The following is a 19328-nucleotide window of genomic DNA, read 5'->3' as shown; positions in this document are numbered from 1 at the left end:
TGTGGTTTTTTTTTTTTTTTTTTTTTTATATACATACATAGCATTCAAGAGGATAAGAAGGTCCCAGTTCTAAAGACTCGATTTCAGAAACCAAAGCCAAATATAGGAAGAGGAGCTAGAAGAAGAGAAATTTTCTCAAAGAAAGAGGTGTCAGAAGAGATTGAATCTGGGCAATTCGCAGCACCTTTGAGAGAAATTACAAGAATGGAAGAAACCTTACCAAGGGAGAGGATATCAGTGGAGGCTAATTCTACTAAGGAAATGGAGTCATATTTAGGGAAAACTGAAAGAGACAAGTCTCCCAGAGAGAAGATACCAGAAATGATGGCCGGCACTGTGGAAATGGAGACAGATTTGAAAGAAACAGGAGGAGAGGCTTCCCCAAGGGACACTGTATCAGAGGTGTCTGATATCACTGAGGAAAGAGTGAAGAATTTGGAAGAAACTGGAAGAGAGGTTTCCCCAAAGGTTACTGTATCAGAGGTGTCTGATGTCACTGAGGAAAGAGTGATAAATTTGGAGGAAACTGGAAGAGAGGTTTCCCCAAGGGATACTGTATCAGAGGTGTCTGATGTCACTGAGGAAAGAGTGATAAATTTGGAGGAAACTGGAAGAGAGGTTTCCCCAAGGGATACTGTATCAGAGGTGTCTGATGTCACTGAGGAAAGAGTGATAAATTTGGAGGAAACTGGAAGAGAGGTTTCCCCAAGGGATACTGTATCAGAGGTGTCTGATGTCACTGAGGAAAGAGTGATAAATTTGGAGGAAACTGGAAGAGAGGTTTCCCCAAGGGATACTATATCAGAGGTGTCTGATGTCACTGAAGAAAGAGTGACAGATTTGGAAGAAACTGGAAGAAGAAGAATATCCCTACAGGAAAATGCCCCAGAGATCAGCACTATAGATGAAGAAGAAACACATTTAGAAGAAACTGGAAGTGAGGTTTCTGTAAGGGAAAATGTACCAGAGATTGTTGATCCCATTAAGGAGAGAGAAACACATTTGGAAGAAACTGAAAGAAGAGAGATAGACATAGAAGAAAAGGCCCCAGAGGCGAAGACTCAAGGTGAAATGGAGACAGATTGGAAAGAAATTGAAAAGGGAACTTCCCTGGGGGAAAAGGTACTATTGGGGATCAGTGCCATGGGGGAAAGGGAGATTGATTTGAAAGAAACTGGAGAAGGAGATCTTTCCTTGAGGGAAAAGGTATCAGGAAATATGACTGCTATTGAAGAAACAGAGGTGGAGTCAAAAGAAACTGGAGACATTTCCTCAAAGAAAAGCAGATCAGAAGAGATTAGTGCTCCTGAAGAAATGGCTGCAGATTTGGAAAAAACTGGAAAAACAGACACTTCTCTAAGGAAATATGGAGCAGAGGAGACCAGGACCTCAAGACAAACTGACACAGATTTAATGCAGAGCAGTAGTAGTTGCTGCAACACTATGTCTTCACTAACTATCAAAGTATGTATTTTTCTGTTCTTTAGAAAACCTATTTTTGAACACTTTTTCAGGGAAAAAATTATCAAAATAAAAACGGTTATTATTGCTCTTAAATCCCACAAAATTTAAAATCTCTAAAAGCTTTAAGTCTTTCCCAGCCCTAAATTCTGTGTTTTAGGGCCTTAAAGAAACTATGTATCTTTTAAAAAAATAACTTAAAAAATATTTTTAAATGTGGTTAAGTTACCATTCTTAATGTCAGTTTGAAGTTACTCTTAACTAAAAGGAGTGTAGGGAATTAGACTGGATTAGTGCTAACTCTAATATGAACATATAATAGAATTATTTCTTTTGACCAAATGTCTTTCTTTTTTTATTTCCTGTCCCACTCCACTTTTATTTTTTATTTTAAAGATTATTTAAGGAGAGCAAGTGGGAGGGGTGGACTAAGCAGACTGCTCTGAGCATGGAGCCCAACATAGGGCTCGATCTTAGAACCCTGAGATCATGACCTGAGCTGAAACCAAGAGTCAGATGCTTGACTGACTGGGCCATCCAGGTGTCCCCCACCTTCCCTCCACTTTTAAATTTTCTTTTTTCTTCCTTTTTAAAAAATATTTTTAAAATTTTACTTTATTTTAGAAAGGGAGAGAGAGCACGAATGGGGTGGGCCTCAGAGAGAGTCAAAGAATCTAAGTCAGGCTCCACGCTCAGCATGAAGCGCATTGTGGGGCTTGATCCCACACCCCAGAGATCATGACCTGAGCTGAAAACGAGAGTTGGACGCCCAACTGACTGAGCCACCCAGCTGCTTGTTTCCAGTGGGGCTGCTTGGCTGCCTCAGTCGGTGGGTCATGTGACCTTTTTTTAAAAGCACATGACTCTTGATCTTTGGGTTATAGGTTTGAGCTGCATGTGGGCTGTAAAGATTACTTAAAAATAAAATCTTCAAAAAACCCCAAAAGTTTCCAGTTACTTGAAGTTCACATGATTGTGACATTTTCCATTTGTGCCGATTTCCGGTGACTGTTCCTCTAGAACGTCAGCAGTGAAGTACTATCCATGGTGCAAACACCTGAGGAAGAAAAAAATTCTGAAAAGGAACTGTCAGGTCACTTGAGTTGTTTGGAGACTTCTTTACAGACTTCTGAACCTGATAAAACAGATGACCAGGGGATGCTATCTTCAAATGTTCCAGAGCAATTTTCAAACACTAATTTAAGGTACAAGTATATTGGTCTGTGTGCTTTTAAAGACAAATCATCTGTGTTTTTTATTTAAAAAAAATTTATTGGAGGGGCGCCTGGGTGGCTCAGTGGGTTAAAAAAAATTAATTGGAGGGAGAGAGCAAGAGCAGGGAGAGGGTAAGGAGAGGGAGAAGCAGGCCCCCCACTGAGCAGAGAGCCTGATGTGGAGCTTGATCCCAGGACCCCGGGATCATGACCTGAGCCAGAGGCAGACTCTTAATTGACTGAGTGAGCCATCCATGCGCCCAAGACAAAGCATCTAAGGAGACATTTTCAGATTATCAGTAAGATTTCAAGACATATCTATAGCATAGTGTTAAACTGCTTCTAAGCTCTGGAATGATAGGGAGAGAATTTTGAGGTCATTATGACACTAGATTGAGAGAATTCCTAACATCAGAATTGTATGTAACACATACTCCTAAGTCAGTATGGGTATGAGAGCCTGTATTTTCTCTTTGCAAAGATGATAGGCTTATATTTCAGTTGTACTCCTTGTATTTTTCAGGATCTGCCAAATAACCCAATTTGTTTTCCTGTTAAGAATTAGATTTAAAGGGACATTGGGGAGGGTGTGTGTTAATGGTGAGTGTTGTGAAATGTGTAAGTCTGATGATTCACAGACCTGTTCCCCTGGGGCAAATAATACATTATGTTAATAAAAATATTTTTAAAAATTAAAAAAAAAGAATTAGATTTAATATTTATTGCCAGTTTCTCAAGTTGTCCTAAGACTCTGTTCTCATTGCCTCTTCACCTCATTCTAAAGTTTGATAATCCTTTTTCCAAAAGCAAATCTCTTGCTCAAGAGCAGAAGCCACTTGAAGTTAAACCAGCACCTTTTATGAGAAGTCGATTCAAGAGACCAAAACCAAACTTAGCAAGAGCAACTTTAAAGAGAGAGACTACAGAAGCAGAAAAATATGTACATGGGAAGAAATTGGAAACTGATAAAACTGAGACTGTTGTGGTGCAGCAGACCAGTGAACAGGTGAACACTCTCCCTTCTCAACATGTGAGTGCTATTCAAGGTGGATGTTTTTTGTCTTAGCTATTGTTACTAAAGTAAAGCAGCTGGGGTTAACATTTAACAGATATTTTCTCATATAATTTCTACTGCATGTGATACTAGTCTTGCCATAATTAATGTGCCTCATTATTCCATGTGGTTTTGTAAGAATCTTGTATCTCTCATGATGGGCAAGTATGTCATGGAAAGGAATTTAAGAATCCTGGGATCTAATAAGTTCACTGTGTGACCATAGCCAAATGATGCAGCTGGTTTCTTCACAGGAAGAATGAGTTTGATAGTCATACTTTATTTTACATTGTTGTTAAGGTAAATTAAAAAGTTAAAAGCTTGAGAGGAGTTAAAGGACATGTTTTATTTACTTTGTTAACTTGGTCTGCAACAAATTAAGATTGTGTATATAATATCAAAAACTTTGAATGGAAATTTTAACATTTATAAGTTGAGTGTTCTAAATATAAAAGTACTTTTTTGGCTATTCAGATGGCAACAGGTACATGAAGAGATGTTCAACATCACTAATCATCAGGACAACACAAATCAAAACCACAATGAGCTATCACCTCCTACCAGACAGATTAACTAGTATCAAAAAGACAAGGAATAGCAAGTGTTGGCAGCAATATGGAGAGAGAGGAAGCCTCATGCACTGTTGATGGGAATGTAAATTGGTGCAACCACTGTGGAAAACATTATGGAGGGTCCTCAAAGAATAAAAAGAATTACCATATCCAGTAATTATAGTACTGAGTATTTGCCCAATATGAAAAGACTAATTCTAAAAGATAGATGCACCCTTTTGTTTATCACAGCATTATTTACAATAGAGAAGATAGGAAAGCAACCAAAGTACTCACCAGGAGGTGAATGAAGAAGAGTTTTATACACACACGTGCGCGCGCACACACACACACACACACACAGGAATATTACCCAGCCATACAAAAGAATGAGATGTTGCCATATACAGTAACATGAATGGGCCTAGCAGTCCCTTTTGCCAAGTGAGTTACTGTGCTAAGAGAACTAAGTCAGAGAAAGACTAATACCATATATTTCCCTTACATGTGGAATCTGAAAAATAAATGAACAGAAACAGACTCAAATACAGAGAACAAACTGGTGGTTGCCAGAGGAGAAGGAGGTGGGAAGATGGGGGAAATAGGAAAAGGGGATTAAGAGGTCCAGACTTCCCAGGGCCACTGGCTGGCTTAGTCGGTAGATCATGCAAACTCTTGATCTTGGGATTGTGAGTTTGAACCTCATGTTGGGTATAAAGATTACTTAAAAATGAAGATCTTCAGGAAGCACAAACTTTTAGTCATGAAATAAGTAACAGATAAGCACGATATAGGGAATATACTTAATAATATAGTAACATATGTAATAATATAGTAACATATGGTTATAGGTAGTGACTATACTTACCGTGGTGAATATTGAGTAATGTATAGAATTGTTGAATCACTGTGTTGTACATCTAAAACTAATAAAACATTGTCAACTGTACTTTAATAATAATAAAAAAAGCCCAGTTCATAAAAAAGATAATAAAATGATGTAGTTTTTAAAAAGTGCAATTTTGGATTAAAATTCTTTTTGTTTTATTTTTATTTATTTTTAATTATTTATTTATTTACTCGAGAGAGAGAGAGAGAGAGAGAGAGAAAGAAAAAGCATGACAGGGGGAAGGTCAGAGGGAGAAGCAGACTCCCTGCTGAGTGGGGAGCCCCAGGTAGGGCTCCATTCTGGGACTCTGGGATCATGACCTGAGCCGAAGGCAGATGCTTAACCAACTGAGCCACCCAGGTGCCCCAAGTGTTTTAAAATGGCTTAGTTCTGGGGTGCCTGGGTGTCTCACTTGGTTAAGTGTCCAACTCTTGATTTTGGCTTAGGTTTTGATCTCAGGGGTGTGAGTTCAAGCCCAGTGTGGAGCCCATTTAAAAAATGAATAAAGAGGGCGCCTGGATGGCTCAGTTGGTTAAGCAACTGCCTTCGGCTCACATATGATCCTGGAGTCCTGGGATCGAGTCCCGCATCGGGCTGCCCGCTCAGCAGGGAGTCTCCTTCTCCCTCGATCCTCTCCCCTCCCATGCTCTCTCTCTCACCCTCATTCTCTCTCAAATAAATAAATTTTAAAAAATCTTAAAAAAAATAAAATAGCTTAGTTCTTACAATGCTTGAAAATTTGTATTTTTTTCTTCCTGCTCTTTATGTTTTAAAAAGGTATATCTTTTTTATTGATTATTTTATCTGATTATAGAAATTTCAGATTGAAAAAATACATAATCTAAAAGTGAGAGTCCATTATAATGTCCCATTTTTTCCTCCCAGGTTAGTCAGTCAGGTAACTGTTTTGAGTATGGCCACCCATTCTTTTCTGTATATATACTTATTTACATAAATAATAAAATGTGTGGGTATTTTCTTTGTTTTCCAAAAATGGTGTTATAACTTGCCTTCTCATTTTTTTCATTTAATATTATGAACATATTTTTGGATCAGTATATACAGATTTATCTTCTAAATTGTTCTGGATTGTTCCATTATAAGCAAATTATAATTTATTCAATACCCTACTGATAGGTTTGTCTTGTTCCCAGTGTTTTGATTTTGTTCTTTGCTTTTTTGGGGGGCTATTAAATGGGTATCGTAAACATCTTTATATGTACTTTTCCATATACTTACTTGAATATGTTTGTAAGATAGATTTCTAGAAGTAAATTTGCTGAGAATTAAAATTTTTAGTAGATACCTTTCTGTTGTCCTCTGCAGAGACTCTACTAATTTATTTTGCTCATAGTGTATGAAAGTTCCTGTTTCCCTATACTTTTATCAACCCTCAATGAAATTTTTCTTACCTGCCTTCTAGGGTGTGGCTTCCCTAATGACATCAAGAGAAAAAGACAAATCAGGTCACAGGGAGGAGGAGACTGTAATATTACCATGTATACAGACTGAAAAGGACCTTTCACCTCCAAGTTCTTACGATCCTGAAGCGATGTCTCCGCCTGTACAGACCCAGGAAAAGGAATTAGTTGTTTCTATGGGGTAAACAGTGATACTTCTTTGAAAATCTAAAATATATGTATATTTTTTTAAAAAAGGAAAGGAAAATCTAAAATATGAGAGAATTCTTTCAAGTATTTTGTCATTGTTACTAAGATGTGTTAATGTATTTTAAAAGTGAATATCAAGAATACTTGGTTTATTTTTATTTGTTTATTATTTTTAAAAAGATTATTTGAGACACAGAGAGTACTCAGGGAGGAGGGGCAGAGGGAGAGGGAAAGAGAGTCTTAACCAGGTGCCACACTGAGCACACAGCCCTCTGTGGGGTTTGATCTTATGACCCTGACATCATGACCTGAGCCAAAACCAATAGTTGGATGCTTAACTGACTGCACCACCCAGGCTCTCCAAGAATACTTGGTTTATTTTTATTCATGTGTCAGACTGCCTAAAATAGAAAATCACACTGAGTAACACCTTTTGATGCTTACCTGCTTGTATTCACTATTAGCTACTTAGGGTTTTATGCAAACCACTGCATTTAAAAATACATGTATATAAAGATTGTATTCATTATCTTCTTAGAAACTGTAGTAGAAAGATGCCTGGGTGGCTCAGTTGGTTAAGCATCTGCCTTCAGCTAGGGCATGATCCTGGGGTCCTGGGTTCCACTTTGAGTTCCTTGCTTAGTTAGTGCCTGCTTTCCCCTCTCCCTCTGCCTGCTACTCTCCCTGCTTCTCCCTGCTTGTGCTCTCTCTCTCTCTCTCTCTCTCTCTGTCAAATAAATAAATAAAATCTTTACCAAAAAAATAGTAGTAAGAAGACTTATTTCCAGTTTTAACCATTTTTTATATAGATGGTCTGGTGTAATTAATGCACGTTCACAAAAATGCACATTCATGTTGTTCTGCAACAGTTACCACATATATCTCCAGAACTTTTTCATTTTTCCAAACTGAAACTTCACCCGTTAACAAGACTACCCCATTCCCCTTCTTCCATTCCCTAGCAACTACCTTTATACTTTCTGGCTCCATGAATTTGATTTTTCTACATTACATAAATTCATTACCTTTTGAAGATTAAAATAACTATTTTTTTAAAATAAAAGAATATATATCATTGAAGTAATTTGATTTTATAGTTTGTTAGAGAAGATTCAAATTTTATGTTTTTACAGTAGTTTTCATTTTTTTACAGTCCAGTTCCCTCTCTTTCTCCCTGTCCTCTATTCTAGGGCTCATAGAACAAACACTTTACAGCAAGAAGTGAAGGAAAGCGTTATCCCAACTGCTCGAATAGTAAGGAGCCGACTTCAGAGACCCAGACCAAACATAAAAAAGGCTGGACCGAGGCAAATAGAAAAAGGTGAAGCTGAAGGGATAATTAAGGAAAAAAGAACAATAGTACAAAAAGATGAAACTAAGAAGTTCTTGACTGTGGTAAGTTATTGTTATGTAATTGAGCCTTCTAATGCATGTTAAAATACGAAATGACATCTCAGACTAGGTTTAGAATATAGGCATGTGACACTCTCATCAATGAATATGTTCCATATCTAGTTCTGTTCTAGATTTACCATTCTGGATTTTTTTTTTAATGAAAATAGATTTTTTCCCCTAATTAATGAACCTATTCATTATGAAAATATTCAATTAATACAAAATATTATAATAATATTGAGGTAACCACTGAAAACCTTCTGATGTATCTTACTGGGTGTATCTCCATGCATGCATATGTGTACACTTATGTAAATTTAAATAATACAATCTCTTGGGCACCTGGCTGGTTCAGGGGTAGAAAATGCAGCTCTTGATCTTCAAGTTGTAAGTTTAAGCCCCACATCAGGTATAGAGATTACTGAAACATAAGATAATTTTTTTAAATAATAAAGTCACTGTGTACATGTTATTTTGTGACTTATATTTTACTTAATATATTAAGTGACTTTTCATGTCAAGAAGTATAGAGGTATATCTTTTTCATTGCTGCATAACCTTCTGCTGTTTGACAGTTTAACCAATCTTTTTTTGATATATCTTTTGGTATAAATCTAAGTAGTGTAATGCACTTTTCAACAGATCTTATTTCTTTGTCCTTCTTTTTCTCTGTCTACCAAGGGAAAATCTAGATTTAAAGCCACTGTAATCCTTGTTTGAAACCTCTTTATCCCCAGAAGAAATCATTGAACTGTTTTGGAAAAATTTTGGGGGTGGGGTGGGGGGGTGGTAGGTGTTCACAACAGATAATTATTTAGTTTTTAAAGTGTCCTGTAAACATAATAATTGCAATAATTGAAGCTTTTCTCTGAATTAGATAGTTTTATTTTGGATAAAAAGTGAACATTGCATACCTAGTTTGACTCTTTGTTTTGAAAAACTTAATACCTAATGATTGAAATATTTTGGGAGGCATTAGAAAAAAAAATGCTACCATTCTTTTGTCATTTTAGCCAAGCTCTCCAGTTGGAACTGAAATTGAAGTTGTATCCTCCAAAGTTTCAGAAGGTATAACGTGTGAAAACCAGAGTCACATGGTCCTTGCAGAACCTTTTCATCTTAACAAAATAAATGTTTTAGATGAAAAGATGAGGTGAGTTTGCTTTTAATCAGAAAAGCGTAAAACTTCTGAAGATAAAGGTTGGAGAACTTGACCTCAAGAAAATTTTGTGAAAGGTTAAAGCAATACTTAATTATGAAATGGAATTTTTTAAAATTTTTATTTTTTAAAGATTTTATTTATTGACAGAGACACAGAGAGAGAGGGAACACCAGCAGGGGGAGTGGGAGAGGGAGAAGCAGCTTCCCGCTGAGCAGGGAGCCTGATGTGAGCCTTGATCCCAGAACCCTGGGATCACGACCTGAGCCGAAGGCAGACGCTTAATGACTGGGCCACCCACGCATCTGAAATAGAATATTTTAAATATGCTTCTTCAAATACTATAAGAATTGCATGATTGATATTCTCTTCATTTATAATTTCTCCACAAAGTTTGGTGAGCCTCCTCATATTTTTTTTTTTAAAGATTTTATTTATTTATTTGAGAGAGAGAGAGAAAGAGAGCATGAGAGGGAAGAGGTCAGAGGGAGAAGCAGACTCCCCGCCAAGCAGGGAGTCCAATATGGGACTTGATCCTGGGACTCCAGGATTATGACCTGAGCTGAAGGCAGTCGCTTAACCAACTGAGCCACCCAGGCGCCCCATCCTCATATTTTATTTTAAAACTAAATTTAATAGTAGACAAGTTCTTAAGTTCTTGGTATATTTAGAAATTTATATCCTACTGACTAAAATTCATACATAGGAAATGCTGTATCCTAGAATATCCCAAACCAAATGTTAAGAATGATCTCTTTTAAATGAGTTAGACTAGAAAGGTGAAGATATTTCAGTACTACTACTTTTATTTATTACTTAAAATCTGCTTTATTATTATTGATACTACTTTTTTTTTTAAAGATTTCATTTATTTATTCGACAGGCAGAGATCACAAGTAGGCAGAGAGGCAGGCAGAGAGGGGGGGAAGCAGGCTTCCCACCAAGCAGAGAGCCTGATGCCGGGCTCGATCCCAGGACCCTGAGATCATGACCAGAGCCATAGGCAGAGGCTCACCCACTGAGCCACCCAGGCACCCCTCTGATATTATTTAAAAAAAAAAAAGATTGTTTATTTTAGAGAGCAGGTGCGCATATATATGCACGCGTGTGAGTGAGCAGGGAGGGGACAGAGGGAGAGAGAGAGAGAATCTCAAGCATTCTCCCCACTGAGCGCCGAACCCCATGCAGGCCTCGATTTCATGGCCCTGAAATGACCTGAGCCAAAATCAGGAGTTGGACTCCTAACCAACTGAGCCACCAGGCACCTTAATACTACATTATGAAAATTACTTAACGTACCATGACACTACACACCAGAATCTATGAATGAAGTAAAAAAAGATTAATATTACTGAAAACTGTTTTATAGACTGTACAGAAAATGGAAATTATAAAAGCTTTTGTATTCTTTTTATCAGCATATATGGTTTCATTTTATGATATTAGTTTTAAAGCCAATTTATATACAGTCCATTGAACATAGTATTGGTTTGTGTTCAAAATTGTTTGATATAACAGTTCTCTTGTCGATAAGGAATTCTGATTTTGGTTTTTCATCATAATTTGTGCTTCATTCTAGACATGAACCTAAAAGGTCTGTTCCTAGTCCAGCACATTTGGTAAGAAGGCAGTTTGGAAAGGTTAAGCCAAATTTGGGACGAGCACATGGTAAGAAAGATGAGCCTGGCATAGAAAAAGACAGAGCAGATGAGAGTGAGGCAAGGAAGCCAGAAGATAATTTGCCGCAGCCCCGAGATTCTGACACTCATCTCCTTCAAAAAGTAAGTTTGAAAAAAATACTTTTTGTCAGTGGGCTCTATTTTGTCAAGATCATGAAGGAGAGAATTTTAAAAAATACAGTTTTGTCTTTTGTACTATAACTAATTTTATAAAAATTGAGTGACCTTCTAATATTATAAAAAGTTAGAAACCAGTCACTTCTATGTGTGTAAACTTAGAGCTTTAGGCCTAACCACTGAACCAAATGATCATAAATATTGTTTCCTTGGTAATATGAGCTATTTCTTCTTAAACTTAAGGAAAAGGCTGAGTTTCTGACATCTTTGGAGGTTTCAGCAAGAAAAGATTGTATAGATTCCACGAAGGCTAGTTTGGCCAAAAGCAGTGCTCATTTAGAAGTTGGACCATCAGGAAGTGTTGGAGGAAAAACTGTAGGGGATAATTCTGTGTCTTCAGTTGCTGAAGAGCAGTGTCTCAGTAAACTATCAAGGTAAAGTTTTATTTAACAAATACTTTCAGAATAAGAAATAAAAATAACTTTTTATGGATGTCTTGCCATAACTTACTGGTGGAGTAAAAAGATGGTTTGTTAAGAAAAGTGTAGATTGGTTGATAATTACAGGTCTTTTCCTTTCCCGCTTAGGATTTTTATTTATTAAAGTTTACCCTTTTCTGGTGTTCTTAGGAAGATTTTTCTTTCCTACAGTTAAAATTTTTGGATATTGAGTGTATTAGACATGAGTGGAAGTCTGACCAAAGTAGCAGTATCTGTTACCTAAATAATTAAAGTGCTAGTTCAGGTGGGGGGGGGGTCACAAATACACCTGAAGGGTACTCATGTTCTATAGGTTTTAAGGAAAGTGGAAAAGAACTTAAGTTCTAAAAAACAACTGTTCTGGTGGATTTTTTGCCTTCCCTTCTTTATTTTAACCTAGTCTGTTTACCCAGTAGGATACACCAGTATCACTTTTTAAAAATTTTTTTTTATTTTTTATTAACATATAATGTATTATTAGCACCAGGGGTACAGGTCTGTGAATCGTCAGGCTTACACACTTCCCAGCACTCACCATAGCACATACCCTCCCCAATGTCTATAACCCAGCCACCCTCTCCCTTCCCCCCTCTCCCCCTAGCAACCCTCAGAGTATCACTTCTTTTTGAGCTCATTTTGTTTTATTGGACCATTTTCCTTTTCTCATTTTCTTCTAATAATTTCCAGTCTTATATCCCATCTTCACTTAAATAGTAAGGAAAAAATGGCCCGGAGTTAAAAACTTACTATGAAAAATTTGTAGGTAGGTAACTAAGAATGAACTCTGAATAAGGAACTGGTAGTAATAGTACATTGCTTTCTTCATTTCACAGAGTAAGTTTTTGACTTAATGGGTTGTGGACATTTTCAATTTAAATGCTTGAAGTGGGATTTCATTCTGAAATTTTGGTTTCATTAAAATGTCCTCCATGTGCATATAATGACTATATTGTTATTTTGATTAAACATCCAGCTCTCCACAGCTGTTAAAAGAATCAAATTACTCTAAAATTGGTCTGGATCGAAGAACAACTGCCTCTTCTACTTCTGAGTGTGAGGTAGATCATGGTGGAAGGAGAATGCATCGCAGGATGAAACCAAGTGTCACCAGAGGGCGTGGATCAAAACGAGTTCGAAGTAAGACCTCTAGGAAGGAACCTCGTGCTTCCAAGGCCACACTGGTGACTCTTCGGGCTTCACAGGAAGAAGATGAAGATGATGATGAAGATTTTGAGCCTGATTATGAAGATGAAAGTTACCATCTTGCTCCAGAAGAAGTAAACAAAGCTCCAGTGTTTGTTCCCATTGGTCTTAGGTCTCCCGAACCTGTTTCTGCTCAGATCGAGGAAACAATGGAAGAGGTAGTTTGTTTTTTGAATTCTTGGAACTTTGCCTTGTTTTTTTCTTTTAGTGTATTATTGTTTCTTCTTAGTGATTATTAAGATTTGAAAAGTTCGTTCTCTAAATAGCCTCTACCAAATGTAATTTGTTTGAGGCCTGGGGGATATCTGAAGGAATCAGTAGGAGCCTCCTCTGATTACGTAACCTCTGTGACCCAGGCCCACCATGAGGTAGTTTATTATAATAATAAGTATAGCAATCTAATTTCATTTGTACATGGAGGCTGCGTAACTCTATTTTCTGATTAGTTTTTCTTTTTCATTTTGGCAGGTGTTTTCTGTTAACTCTCTGATAGGCTGGGGCTGGTTGGTAGAGAGTGTAGAAGGGACGTACTTCTTTTTATTTTTTTTCTTTTCTTGTTAAAAAATTTTGGCAAAATATACATAAAATGTATCTTAGCCATTTTAAGTGTAGTTCAGTGGCATTAAGTGCGTTCATATTGTTGTGCTACGCCATCACCACTATCCATCCACAGAACTCTTTCGTCTTGCAGAACTAAAACTATACCCATTAAACGATAATTTCCCATTACCTCCTCCCTTCTTGCCTATGGCAAACACCATTCTGCTTTCATCTTTATGACATTACTCTAGGTACTTCAGGTAACTGGAATCGTACAGTGTGTCCTCATTGTGACTGGCTTATTTCATTGATTGTAAAGTTTTTAGGGTTCATCCATATTGAAGCATGTGTTCTTTTTGTGTTCATCCATCTTGAATTAGAGTGTTCTCTTTTTAAGGTTGAATAGTACTTCATCATGTATCTGTACCATATTTTGTTTATCTTTTTATCTGTCAGTGGATGGTTAGTTGCCTCCACCTTTTGGCTCTTACTGCAGAGAGTCTGCTATGAACATGGGTATACAAATATCTCTTCTAAACCCTGTTCTCAATTCTTTTGGAGATACACCTAGAAGCGGAGTCACTAATTATATGGTAAATTGTACACCAGTTTTTACTATTTTGAAAAACTTTCATACTGTTGGCATAGCAGTTGTATCATTTCTCCTTCCTGTCGATAGTATACAAGGCTTCCGATTTCTCCATATTCTCACCAGCCCTTTTATTTATTTATGGCTATTTTTATATTATGGCTATTTTTCAGAATAGCCATCCTAATGAATAGATTATAGAGGAACATAATATTTCAACTTACTTTGTTATAAGCACTCCTGTTTTGCCTCTTGGTCTAGTATTCCATCTTTGTTTTTGCCTCAGCTTTTAGTAATTTACTTGGCTTAAAGAGCAGCACAACCCCATCTCTTTTGTATTAAGCATTTGTGATTGTTTTTGAGTCATTTGTAACAGAATTTGGGAATTAACTGAGGTATTAGTGATGATGATAACAAAAGAAGTAGGAAACTCAAACCAATTCAAGTAATGTTAAATCCAGAATTAATGAATTACTGAATCTGTAGCTTCACGTTTATGATGAATGGAAGTCCACAACCACCTTTATTTATTCACTGTTAATAATCACATACTAGATGTTATAAAGTTCATGAGTTAGAATGGTTGAAACTGAATAAAAATGATGCAAAATGAAATTTCTTATAACTGAAAGTTCTAAGATGAAGATAATGAATTTACGTTTTATTTGAAACCAAGAAAATGCAAAAGGAAAGTTAATTTTTTGCAAGGACAGCTGGTTAACACAGCATGAGAATTCATTTAGTTTTATGTTTTGTATTTTACTCTTTTCATTGGTTGAAAGGAACATTGTTTTTTTGTTTTTTGTTTTAAAAGATTTATTTATTTATTTATTTATTTGGGACGTGGGGAGAGAGAGAGACAGCTAGAGAGGGAGAGGGAGAAGCAGACTTCCCACTGAGCAGGGAGCCCGATGGGGGATCCTGATCCCAGCACCGGGGGATCCTGATCCCAGCACCCTGGGATCACAACATGAGCTGACGGCAGATGCCACCCAGGCGCCTCTGAAAGGCATGTTGTTAAGTGAAAGAAGTCAGTCGCAGAAGAATAATATAATCACATAATTATCTATTCGTATGAAATGTCTCAAACGGAAAAATCTGTAGAGACAGAAAATAGATTAGTGGTTTGCCTTAGGGATTTGGAGATGAGGGGTTAAGAGAGTGATAACTAATGGATATTGGATTCTTTTTTGGAGTGATAAAAATGTTCTAAAAGTGACTGTGGTGATGGTTGTTCCTAACTGCATATTCCAGAAACATCAAATTATATAGTTTATGTGGGTGAATTCTTGGTATGTGCATCATATCTCGGTAAAGCTGTTTAAGAAAAATAAAGCTTTAAAACTGGACTGTGCCTTAAGGAACCAACTTTCAGATATCTATAGTATTTCCATTTGTCATCCATTCCCAACTCTTGAGAAAATATTTTGTTTATTCAAGTCACTTTAACTTTCTCATTCATCCTGGATAGTAGCAAAGATTTTTCTCTAATATTTGCTTCTGAGAAAACAGATATAGAACGCATAACTGTTACTATAGTAATTATATCATGAAAGGCAGATTTTCATACTTGACTCTTTACTCACTTTCTATTGAATCATAGTTTTTTATACTTACCTTTCTATAAATAAGGGATTAGAAGCCAGATTGTCTTGTATACAGTCTAGGAGAGAAATCTTAGTCCTTTAGTCTCCAGATTATAGGGATCTATGACCAAAAAGACTATTACGTGAGTAAATGTGAATGAATTCATTTTTTCACATGTCCATGGCCATGGCTGTCATGGGGTTGTGGGAGAGCTTGGTTGCCTTGGTGCAGAGGCAGATGCATGGTAAATCTTTTCCAAGTGTTTTCAACTCATCTTTATTACAGCACCGAAGATGGTGTATAGTTAGATAATTGCATGTCTGTTTTTCTCAGATTGTGAATTCCTTGAAGGTAGGGACTACACTTGACTTACTCAGCTTTATATCCTTGTATCTGTAGTCTTCTAGTTTTTAGGAAGCGCTGCATAAATGTTCACAGATTGGTGAGAGAAATTATGGGAACATAGAGACAAAGTGGGGATCATAGACAGGGAAACGCTAGGTACTAAGAAGATTACCTTGGAAATTCTGTTTACTGTTTGTAAGGATCACAGACCCCTCCAAAACCTTAAATGTTTTACTTTGCCAAGTTGATGTCGAGTTACTATATTTCAGTTTTTAATCGTGTATGAATGTGGGTTGTTCATTCAGTTTAACACTTTATTTTACTTAGTCATTTTGTTTTACTGACTAGTATCCCAAAATGAAATAATGAAACTTCTCATTTTGACAGCTTGAAATAACTGTGAATGTACCAGATATAGGCATAGCTGTTGTTGAACATCCACTGTCAAACACAGATGTGACTACTCAGGAGATGAGACAAGAAGAAAATTTGAAGGCATTACCTGTCGTAAGCACCCATTTTATTATGTTTTGTTTTTAATTTTTTGTTTACTTTCAAAAGAATGGAGGTTTATTTTGAAAGCTTTAAGTTTACGAGCCATTCTTGCTAATTTCTATCATGTAGGGAGCTGTGAGTATGAATAGGAGAAACTGGTGAATAATCCATAGATTTTGTATTTCAGTTGGAAAGCATTGATTTTTGTGTATGTGCCTGAAGAACTCTTATGAGCCTCATAAACTTACATTAAAGTTCTGTTGCATAAAATCTATATTATAGGGGCACCTGGGTGGCTCAGAAGGTTAAGCTTCTGCCTTTGACTCAGGTCATGGTCTCAGGGTCCTGGGATCAAGCCCCGTGTCGGGTTCTCTGCTCGCTGGGGTGTCTGTTTCTCCTTCTCTCTCTACCTGCCTCTCTGCCTACTTGTGACCTCTCTTTCTGTGTCAAATAAATAAATAAAATCTTAAAAAATCTATATTACATATAAATTACTTAAAATATATTTAGTTGCATTTTGTTTGGTACTCTTCCATATTTGGTTAGTATTTCTCTTGTTTATGGAGAAGATGACAGCAAATTCTACTTTTTTAACAACTTTATTTTTAAAAATTTTTTATTTTTTAAAGATTTTATTTATTTATTTATTTATTTATTCATTTATTTGAGAAAGAGAGAGGGAGGTAGAGAAAGCACGGAAGGAGAGGGAGACTCCCCATGAGCAGAGAGCCCAATGAAGGGCTTGATCCCAGGACTCTGGGATTATGACCACAGCTGAAGGCAGACGCTCAACCGACTGAGCCACCCAGGTGCGGCACCCTTTTTAACAGCTTCGTTAAGATACAGCTCACACGCCAAATAAGTCACCCACTGAAGTGTAATTCATTGGTTTCTGGTATATTTATAGATAGGTGTAAACATTGTAATAGTCAATTTTAGAGCATTTTCATCACCTCAGAAAGATACCTTAGGTCTCAAAGCAGTTGTTCCCCATTTCCTCTCAACCCTCCCCAGGCTTAGGTAACTAGTAATCTACTTTTTGTCTCTATAGATTTTCTATTCTGGATGTTTCATACAAATTGACTCCTACAATATGGTCTTTTATGCCTGGCGTTTTTCACTTAGCATTCATGTTCATCCATGTTCTAGCATGTATCAGTACTTCATTCCTTTTTGTGGTCATATAACTCTCCGTGTAGACAGTACTGCATTTTGTCTATCTGTTCATGTGTTCATGGACATTTAGGTTGTTTCCATCTTTTGGCTTTTGTAAATAATGCTGCTGTAAACATTCACGTGCAAGTTTTTATACTGACATTACGTTTTCATTTCTGTTGGATACCTTCTTAGGAGTACAATTGCTGGCTCATATGGTAACTGTATGTTTAATCATTTGAGGAATTAGCAAAATGTTTTCCAAAGCTGCTGCACCATTTTAACATTCCCACCAGCAACGTATGAGGGTTCTAATTTCATATCCTTACAAACATTTGTTACTTGACTTTTTGGATCCAGCCATGCTTAGTGGATGTGAAATGGTACCTCGTTATAATTTTGATTTGGATTCCCTAATGACTCATGTCATCAAGCATGTTTTCATGTGGTTATTGGCCATTTTTATTTCATCTTTGCAGAAATGTCTATTCAGAACCTTTTCCCATTTTTAAAAATTACTGGTCTATTTGTCTTTTTATTATTGAGTTATAAGAATTCTTTATATTGTCTCTATACAAGTCTCTTATCACATATATGATTTGCAAATATTTTCTCCTGTGAGTTGTGTTTTAATTTTCTTGATGGTTCACTTTAAAGTACAAAAGTTTTTAATTGTGATGAAATCCAATTTATCTTTTTTCTTTTGTTGTTCATGCTTTTTTGTGATATCTAAGATTTCTTTGTGAAAGCCAAGGTCCTCAAGATTTACTCCAATTTTTCTTCTAATAGTTTTATTTATTTCTTATTTTTTGAGAGAGAGAGTGCGCACACAAGCAGGGGTTGGGGCTAGGGGCAGAGGGAGAGGGAGAGAATCTTTAGCTGGACATGAAGCCTGACATGGGGGCTTGATCTCATGACCATGGGATCATGACCTGAGCCACAGTCAAGAGTCAGACACTCAACTGACTGAGCCACTCAGGCGTCCCACTTCTTCTTCTTCTTCTTTTTTTTTTTTTTAAGATTTTATTTATTTGTTTGTCAGAGAGATAGAACGCAAGTGGAGGAGCAGCAGGCAGAGGGAGAAGCAGGCTTCCCGCCGAGCAGGGAGCCCATATGGGACTCGATCCCAGGACCTTGGGATCATCACCTGAGCCAAAGGCAGATGCTTAACTGACTGAGTCACCCAGGTGTCCCAGGCGTCCCACTTCTTCTTCTTTTTTTTTTTTTTAAGATTTTATTTATTTGACAGAGATCACAAGTAGGCATAGAGGCAGGCAGACAGAGGAGGAAGCAGGCTCCCTGCTGAGCAGAAAGCCCGATGTGGGGCTCGATCCCAGGACCCTGGGATCATGACCTGAGCTGAAGGCGGAGGCTTTAACCCGCTGAGCCACCCAGGCACCCCCCCAGGCATCCCACTTCTAATAGTTTTATAGATTTTACTAGAGTGGTACATTTAGGTCTTTAATCAATTTTGAATTGATTTTTGTATGTGGTGTGATGTTACAGTCCTTCATTCTCTGCATATGACTGTACAGTTGTTGCCGTATTTCTTTGAAAAGACTATTTTTCCCTCATTGAATTACCTTGCATTTTTGTCAAAAATAAATCAGCTGTACATGTGTGAATTTATTTCTGAATTCTTAGCTCTATTCCATTGATTTATATGTCTGTCCTTATACCAGTGATGCTCCGTTGATTGCAGTTTCTTTGTGTAAGTTTTGGAATTGGGAAAGTGTGAGTCATCCTACTTGATTGTTTAGAATTGTTTTGGCTTTTGAGGAACTCTTGGAATTCCATATGAATTTT

General features: G+C 36.9%; 1 protein-coding gene across 1 annotated transcript in view; it reads left to right on the top strand.

Annotated features, from left to right (window-relative positions):
* Positions 1 to 19328, top strand: part of BDP1 (BDP1 general transcription factor IIIB subunit) — a 92826-nt gene that overhangs the window by 42956 nt on the left and 30542 nt on the right. Inside the window, exons 18-27 of the mRNA XM_080803640.1 lie at positions 42 to 1464; positions 2482 to 2666; positions 3483 to 3705; positions 6593 to 6771; positions 7970 to 8174; positions 9188 to 9327; positions 10913 to 11114; positions 11373 to 11563; positions 12582 to 12969; positions 16260 to 16379. Coding sequence (XP_080659766.1) covers positions 42 to 1464; positions 2482 to 2666; positions 3483 to 3705; positions 6593 to 6771; positions 7970 to 8174; positions 9188 to 9327; positions 10913 to 11114; positions 11373 to 11563; positions 12582 to 12969; positions 16260 to 16379 — 3256 coding nt within the window. The remainder of the gene's footprint in view (positions 1 to 41; positions 1465 to 2481; positions 2667 to 3482; positions 3706 to 6592; positions 6772 to 7969; positions 8175 to 9187; positions 9328 to 10912; positions 11115 to 11372; positions 11564 to 12581; positions 12970 to 16259; positions 16380 to 19328) is intronic.

The sequence above is a fragment of the Martes martes genome, assembly GCF_963455335.1.
Source record: "Martes martes genome assembly, chromosome: 5".
In the NCBI taxonomy this organism is placed as follows: Eukaryota; Metazoa; Chordata; class Mammalia; order Carnivora; family Mustelidae; genus Martes; species Martes martes.
Note: the sequence above shows the minus strand (reverse complement) of the source record. Positions and strands in the feature narration are given on the sequence as shown.